The sequence below is a fragment of the Acyrthosiphon pisum genome, chromosome A1 (genome assembly GCF_005508785.2).
Source record: "Acyrthosiphon pisum isolate AL4f chromosome A1, pea_aphid_22Mar2018_4r6ur, whole genome shotgun sequence".
Classification (NCBI taxonomy): domain Eukaryota; kingdom Metazoa; phylum Arthropoda; class Insecta; order Hemiptera; family Aphididae; genus Acyrthosiphon; species Acyrthosiphon pisum.
The window spans coordinates 20,230,016-20,238,358 of NC_042494.1; the positions used below are offsets into that span (position 1 = coordinate 20,230,016).

Consider the following 8,343-nt stretch of genomic DNA (forward strand, 5'->3'; position numbering starts at 1 on the left):
TAATAGTGCTAACTTTACTGCTGAGAGAGTCTGAGTTTGTGGCTAAAACTAGCCCTCAATGATAACGATTGAATGATGTTATCACAGTATGATACCGCCTAATCATAATTTTATTATATGACGATATTATTCACGGTCTTAGAAGATATCTTCTAAGACCGTGATATTATTGTTGCATTTTGATTTACGACGATAACAAGGAACACGATTTAAGGTATATCCAAGGTGGATTGATATTAATCCACCTTGGGTATATCTTTAATCGTGACAAGGAATAATATAACATTTACAATTTACATATTATTTTAAGCTATAGGCATATAAGTATTGTACAATAATATTATAATATGAGCATAGGTAACTTCAGCTTGCTGTCTTCGATAAATTTGCAAATAATCACTGCTATTTGCTAATTTACACGTATAAAACTAAAAAAGAATTCATCACCTACTTAAGTCCAAACTCTCGACTTCCGCTTCAAAGAAGGTATCTAATGAACGGAAAAAAATAATTTTTGTCTAAATTAAAAAATGTCAGGGAGTCCCAACTCAACGAGTATTAACTGTTGGCCATCACCGAGGTGCCAAAGTTTAGCCTGGAAGCCAACTGTCAGATGAACAGGGAGAAAGAAAAATACTTGGAGTAGTACCTAAGTATAGACCCTCTGACTAAGATTTAGCCCATCCAAAAATATCCCTTATTGATATAGTCCCATTATGGGTAATTATTTTAAATAAATAGTTTTGTTAGGCGAGCTGTAGGCTCCCCGGAATTTTAACCCTAGCGCCTATGGGAACAACATTAAAGCGCTCATTTAGAAATTAAATTTGGTCATATCAAGAGATCAAAAATGAGTTTCTAAGGAACTGATAGTTATTAGTAGGCATCACATAAAATCACTTCTTTATAAAAACTATTTTTTGAATTATTTAATGTAGTTATAGCCAGTTATAGGTAATGCAAAAAGAGATATGACTCCCCTGTTAGAGAAGGTACAGAATAGAAAAAAACATTTTCCTATTCTAATCTACTGTTACACAAAATATATTTATTACCAAAAACTACTGAATAATATAAAAATCCTAGTACAATTTAATCATAATTTATACCAAAACAGATCAATCCACCTTGAGTTATATTTATATACGTATTGTAATATACAAATAGGTAATGTTAGGAATATGTAATTGTAAATAAATTAAATCAATGTTTATTTTGATTAGTAATATAATTTTTTTTCGATTAATAATGTATCATACACACCTAAAAAGTAATTTAATATTTTAAATGGCTATTAATTAAATAAACAACATAATAATAATGACTTAAATTATTCCTATAGTTATAAATGATCAAATTCTTTGATGGTAATGGTCCTTTCTTTAAGATTTATCTTTACAACTTCTAAAAATATGTATCTTAATATATATACATTTCTTCTGTCCGTGTGTATGACAGAAACTCCTCCTAAATGACTGGACCTATTTTGATGAAATTTTTTTTGTGTATTTGAGTGGTTCCCCAGATGGTTTCCCTAGATGGTTCACAATTCACAACAAAAAATCATGGTCGATTTAGTTTGCAAAGCTACACAAATTTGCTTGTGAACTAAGCATAGGCGTAAATAGGGAGGCTTTAGGGGCTAAGCCCTCCCAAAATTGTCCATAGCCCCCCAAACATTTCCTACGTTTTGTTTTAAGCTTATATTCAATATTATCAAAGTAAGGCTTTAGGCCCCCCAAATCCCAAACGCTATTTGTGCCTATGGAAGCAAGGTAGGTAAGAACACCTTAACCAAGATACACTTGTGTAACTAAATTTTGTATTTTTTCCATTTCATCACGAGCAAAATCTGGTTTTACAACTAAAATTGGATGTAGGTTCATCCAAAGTTAATAGCCTCAAAAAACTGAACAGTTTTCAATTAAATGTATATCAATGGATTACTTGAAACTTGGTGGGTGTTTATAGTTTGATTTTTCAACTCCTATAGGCTATAGATAGCTAAAGAGTAGTTCACACATGATTTTTTTTAGCTTACAAAAAAAGAAAATGTATTTTGTTTATTTAAATCAGGGATGGAAAACGTTTTTGAAAAACGTTATTAAACAGAAAAAAACAAAAGACAAAGATAATTAATAAAACAAAAAACAAAAAACAACTGAAAATGATAACAAAAATCCCAAAAACCGAAAAAGATTTAATAATGAAATTAAAAACGAAAAATGAAAATAAATTATGGCATTATACATTATAATATTTATACCACAAAAAAAAAAAAATTCACTAGTCTTTTTAATTTACCAATAATGCACTTTTAAAATTTAAAAACATTTTAATTTGAAATCAGAAATTTTTAATTTTTAGTTTTAATTTTAATATAAATTGTAATTTTGATTTAAAATTTAAATATTAAGAATAATTAATTTTAATTTTTAACTTTTAAGTGCATTTCTATATCGCATGTTACTATTATAAAAAAATAAAAACAAAATTGTTATTTGGAAACAATAGGAAAATAACATTTTTAAAATCGTTAAACAAAAATGATATTTTTTAAATCAATAACGAAAACTAAAAATTAAAAATTTTTTTCAACCCTGATTTAAATGGTTGCAATTGGTTACATATTATATTAATATTACAATTAGAAGAAATATGATAATATATACATTGCATATAAATATATTTATTAAAAATACAAATCTTTGGCTTGGATAGTGTCTGGCAGGACAGTTATAGTTCTATACAAAGTACTAAATTCAATATTTTTCACAAGTAATTATTTTAAAATTAATATATTAGAATCAGCACTAAAAATTGTTGAACATAAATGTGAATTAAACTTGTTAAATAATTAATGTTCTCAGTACTATCATTGTATTACTGTTGTAAATAACAACTATATAGTGTGATCATACATTATGTTTATTATCATATAATTTTTGTCACAGAATGCATATTATAAAATTGAAATTCAAAAACAATTAAAGTTAAGTAAATTTTTTTAATAGTTTGTCTGTAATTTTTTCAAGACAATACTTAACCTTTTAACAACATCTTCTAGAAGACTGGATGCACCAATACGGAATAAACTTGCTTTCAACCAATCATTTCCCAATTGGTTCTTTACCAAAATAAGCCAACTGAGTGCCTGTTCATTAAATTTAATGCCTCCAGCTGGTTTAATACCAACCTATAAACATAGTTTAACAAGAGTTTTAAACTTTAAAGAAATGCTTCAACTTTTTTACAGAAAATCTAATAGAAAGACATAATTATGCACCTTGTAACCTGTGGCGTTGTGATATTTTTTAATTGCTTGACACATGATTACACCGTGAGACAATGTGGCATTCTCAGCTTCTTTTCCTATGTAATATAACATAATCATTATTTTAACAACAGACACAAAATTATAATAATAACCATAAGTAACGGTTAAGAAAATCCCAAAAATCAATAAAAAACATCAAAGGTGCTGAACTTTAAAAATGTTTGTTTCCCACGGCCCACCTCAACTTTTTAAGAATCCTTATTTAAAAATTGAAGCTATATATGATTTATGTCACTGTGTGTCATTAGTAAACATACTGTGCATAGTGTAAGATAAAATAAAAATGTATTTGTTTAAGCTTTGGACACTAATTAATAATATTATCAGACATCAGTTTGTTTCTATATAGTGTCCGACAAAAGATAAACAAAAACACTGATAAATAATAAAAATATGAAGATGCCAGTGCACTATTTATTTTCTCTCTTTGACTCACATACTATATCAAATTAAAATTAGAATAAATTAACCTTTTAGGTACCAAACTTAAAGCAAAGAATATTATTTAAAACACTTCATTGGGTTTTATTAATATTTTAACTTTAATGTGAGTAATAACTATGTACCAAAAATATTTAAGTTTTAAAATGTTTATAACTCGCTTTAAAATTTAAATATCAATTAACTTTGAGATGCCTTAGATAATATTCATGTTTTATATCTTTAATATTGATAATAAATGAAGTCAACATAATATGAAAGAACAATATAAAATTGAGTTTTCTAATCGAAAAATTGCTATGTTATATCAAAGAGGGAAAACCAATGTACATCCTGTTAATAGCTTATAATTTTAGTACAAGATCATGTATGATTAACTTATGTCATTTTATTTTATTATACATTTATAATTCATACCAGTAGATGTTTTAATAAAGTCCGATCCAGCCATCATAGCTGTCATAGCCATTTTATACACGGTATGATAAGAATCCAATTCAGTAACAGACAGAATTGTTTTCAATGTGACATCACCATTAACACACACACTTTTGATGGAACGCAAATCATGATATAATCTATTAAAATCACCAAGGTTTGCTAAACCACGATCAATTACAATATCTATTTCTGCAGCTCCTTGTGAAATTGCATATTCCACTTCAGTTATTCGACTACTCAATGGTACTTGGCCCATAGGGAATCCTCCTGCAACTAAACATGTTTATTATTAAAAATCACAATGGAAAAATATTTAATTTCATGTGTAATCACCGGAAGCAATGTCTATATGTTCATTTTGACAATTTATGCTTTGTACAGCATCAGATACACGCACAGAAGATACACAAACCGTTTGAGGAGTCAATGTACTGGTAGTGAAATAGTTATGAATTTCACAAGAATGATTGGATGCCATATTTTCAATATCAGTTTTTAACATTTTTTTGGTATAAGTTAGAGCCTAAAAATGTTTTAAAAACTTCAATATAAGTAATCTAAATTAACATAAAACAGAACTTTACCAAAGCAATAATAATTTCTTTATCTGTTAATGAAACAGAAATCTCCACAAAACCATATTTTTAGTATAACCTTAAACAGTCAAATCAAATGGTACCAGTAAAACGTTAACAATTGGTTTTTGAATATTAATGAAAAAACAGTTCAATTATCTAATACACAATGTTATTTTTATATAGATTTAGATTAATTTAATTTGAGAAACACCTATATCTATAAGTTACTTTAGATTTGATTGTATTTCACAGGTATAAAATAATAAATTTTGTGGTTTATATTATTTCTCCATATTACTTAAATCATGGATATTTAAAATAACATTTAGACAATATCCAATTATACATAATACAATAATTTGTTTTAATATTTCTAGTTTATGTAGTCGATATACATAAAAGAATATTGTAAGATATTCCTTAATACCTTGTCTACAAGAGCTTCAATAGTTTTCTGATTGTCTGTGGAATTAAGTGAAGTAAGATCCATAACATGAATTAAGAGCCCCAAATAAGAAGCTTCTACTTCAGGTAAAAATCCAATTTTGGTACATCTATCACACTCGTCAACAATTGTCAAAATATCCTCATCTTGATCTTCGTTACGCTTCAGCATAGTTTCATCTGAAAATAAATTACATTAATGGTATGTTTATAATATATTATAATGATATTATCATGTATTTATTATTATTATTTTTTTTTGTAACCATTTATTGTTAATTAATGATTTTTATTCTACTATATAATTATTCTTTATTGAGCTGTTTACTATTACCATTGCTTCTACTAAGTTTTTCTTTTTTTTTTGTATCCAAAATCTATTATAAGATAAGTTAAACTGCACTTATAATTACTCAAATTGTTAAAGGGTTCAATACCCGTTTATTATACATAAATAAATAAATGAATATTTAAAATGTCTGTTCCTGCAAAAATAAGATTTAAAGCATTGGGACCAAATGGGAATTGATATCTGGAAAGCTGTATAGATTCAAATGTAGCACACATCGAAATACGTTTGACCTTCACTTACAAAGGTGTTTTGTACAATTCACGCGTATCGAGCATGCATGTGAGGGTTACAGGTATTCAATTTATATCAAGCATTAATCGAATAGACATTAGTTGCCTATAAGGTAGGTTATGTATAAACAATAACCCTTCGGTACACTGTTAGCCAGAAAAAAAGAGCAGAGTTCAAATAAGACAGTAGGAAATACCAGAAGTGTTGTAGACTTATTGGAGAAGAGCAGTTAGCATAAAGTAATTTTAAATGTATATAGTAAATAATAAAAGTGTAATTGTAATTCCATTATTTCTATTATAATACCATGCAGTATCAAATACTAATTGTAGTATTTCATCTTTGAGCATTAGGCAGCATCACTGCATCAAACGTCAACATTTTACTTAAAATATAAAACTTATTATTTTTTCATCATAGAACTACCTATGGTCATTTAATGTAAAATAATAATATATATATTTTCCTCACCGAAAAGTATTCCTGGATTTGACATTTTTGTAAGGCTTTGAAAATGTTCTATCTTTCACACAATGTTTGGTAATAATCTGTAAGAATAGTACGAAGTACAATTAACAATTTGTATAATAAATAATAATATATTAATAAGCAATGTAATGAAACTACATTCTATACAATTATAATATACTTTTTGTGGTTATCGGTATAATTTGGTTTATCTATGATAATTATTATACTGTTTTTTTGTCTTATATATTATTTTTACTTTTAGAAGTTCAAACTTCAAATAGTTATATAAGTACACAGATTTCTATGTAGTAAGAAGTATAGTAATAAAGAAAACTGAGTGGTGACTAGTGAGAATGAATACTATGAATAATGAACATAATAATATTAATAATATTATGGTACATTGTGATAATAAAAAAAAAGTCATCAATATTGTGATAACAATTATTTAGATAAGTGCCATAAAGATTACCACGAATCACGACTCGTGAGATATATTGATATAACAGGTCGGCAGCCGGGTTTAAACCACGAAGCATATTATAGACTGTCTAGCAGACAGCTGCAGTAATCTACATTTTTTAAAATAATACTAGCATAGATTAAATATACTAGTATATTAATTAATCTATGATACTAGGCACTAGCATGCTGATTCGGCAATGAGTTGCCATTGCTATATTTTTGTGATTACTGATTACGCGAGCATTCTGTATATTCAATCTGCCAATCTACCTATACTTGCGGTAAATCGCGGACCCCGCGTGGTGCTTACTCAAGTGTATAATTTAACTCCTATTTCCTTAAGTATCAAAAAATACAAAAACTCGGTGCACCGAAACCGTGGTTCAAACTCAATACATTCTGTATTAAAATACACAAGTTTATCGCGTTAATAGTACCTAATAATAATCTCAAAACAGTTCCGTAACTAGAGAGTCAAAGACCCAGGTGCAAACAAATGCATATGGGCACCTCTTTCTTGAGATATATATAAAAAATTCGGACTGACTTCACACCATGGGAATTTTTACTCCTTAGATAGGATGTATTGCATTTATTTACAATCAAATATAAAAACAACAATTTTAGTTTTTATGTAACAGCAGAAATAAAAATGTGGGTAAGTGAATATCGCTCTGTTGTACAGTACGTTACAAGTGGGTCACTGTAATGGATGGCCTTGTTTTAAATTTTCAATCCTAAAAGTTGAACATTTTATAAATTTTTAACTACAAAATAATGATTCAATTTTAAATTTAATAAATTTTGTCAAAATTCGAACTTTAAATGCTTATAAAAACAAATTGTGCCTATGTATTTTTAATACTTTTCAACTGATGAATTGAGAAATAAACGGAGAAAAAGAAACTAAAAAAATTGACATCTGAAAAGTCCGTAAACAGATAAAAAAACGTCAAATTATTTTGAAAATTTTATCGTGTACAGAAAATGACAATATAAAGATTCAGTGAAATTTTCAATTATCTCCAGTCATTCGTTTTTTAATTACAAAAAATTTAAAAAATCATTACATGAGAAATCGATTGAATATCAAATGTTGTAAAAATATGAATATCAAACAATCATAAAAATTTAATTTGACATTCTTGTAGACATTATTTTTTTGTTAAAGGTAGACAAACTTATGAGGAATCTTGCATTACATGGTATATTATAGAAAATGCTAATATAAATATTTTGTCAAAATTAATGTACCTACAACCTACGGTCATTTGTTTTAGAGTTGCACCAAAAACTAAAATTGATTTCCTCTAAAAATTCCCGTTTTTCCTTAATTTTTCTTTTGTTTTTCACGTCACTTTTGAAAACTACTGAGAAATTTTTACTTTTGACTCCCAAAAGTACGAACTAGACGGACCAGGCATTTACATTTTGTTATATGAAATTAAATACAAGATAATAACAAAATTATAATGAACCAAATCAAAAAAAAAAAAAAATTGACGTCTATCCGCTAAGGACCCTTAGCCCCCGCGGGCCCCAGTGCTGTGCACCGCCTATGGTAGGACCTATTAACTTGCCGA

General features: G+C 27.5%; 1 protein-coding gene across 3 annotated transcripts; it reads right to left on the bottom strand.

Moving 5' to 3' along the window:
- Positions 1-2,669: 2,669 nt before the first annotated feature.
- LOC100168438 (deoxyribose-phosphate aldolase-like) lies at positions 2,670-6,678 on the bottom strand. 3 transcript variants are annotated; one of them, XM_008184675.3, is made up of 7 exons: positions 6,552-6,678; positions 6,296-6,372; positions 5,225-5,421; positions 4,553-4,742; positions 4,196-4,492; positions 3,287-3,372; positions 2,670-3,196 (listed from the first exon to the last, which is right to left on the bottom strand). In XM_008184675.3, the coding sequence occupies exons 2-7, from the start codon at positions 6,318-6,320 to the stop codon at positions 3,008-3,010; spliced, it is 984 nt and encodes a 327-aa protein (XP_008182897.1). In that variant the 5' UTR covers positions 6,321-6,372; positions 6,552-6,678; the 3' UTR covers positions 2,670-3,007.
- Between the last annotated feature and the right edge of the window lie 1,665 nt (positions 6,679-8,343).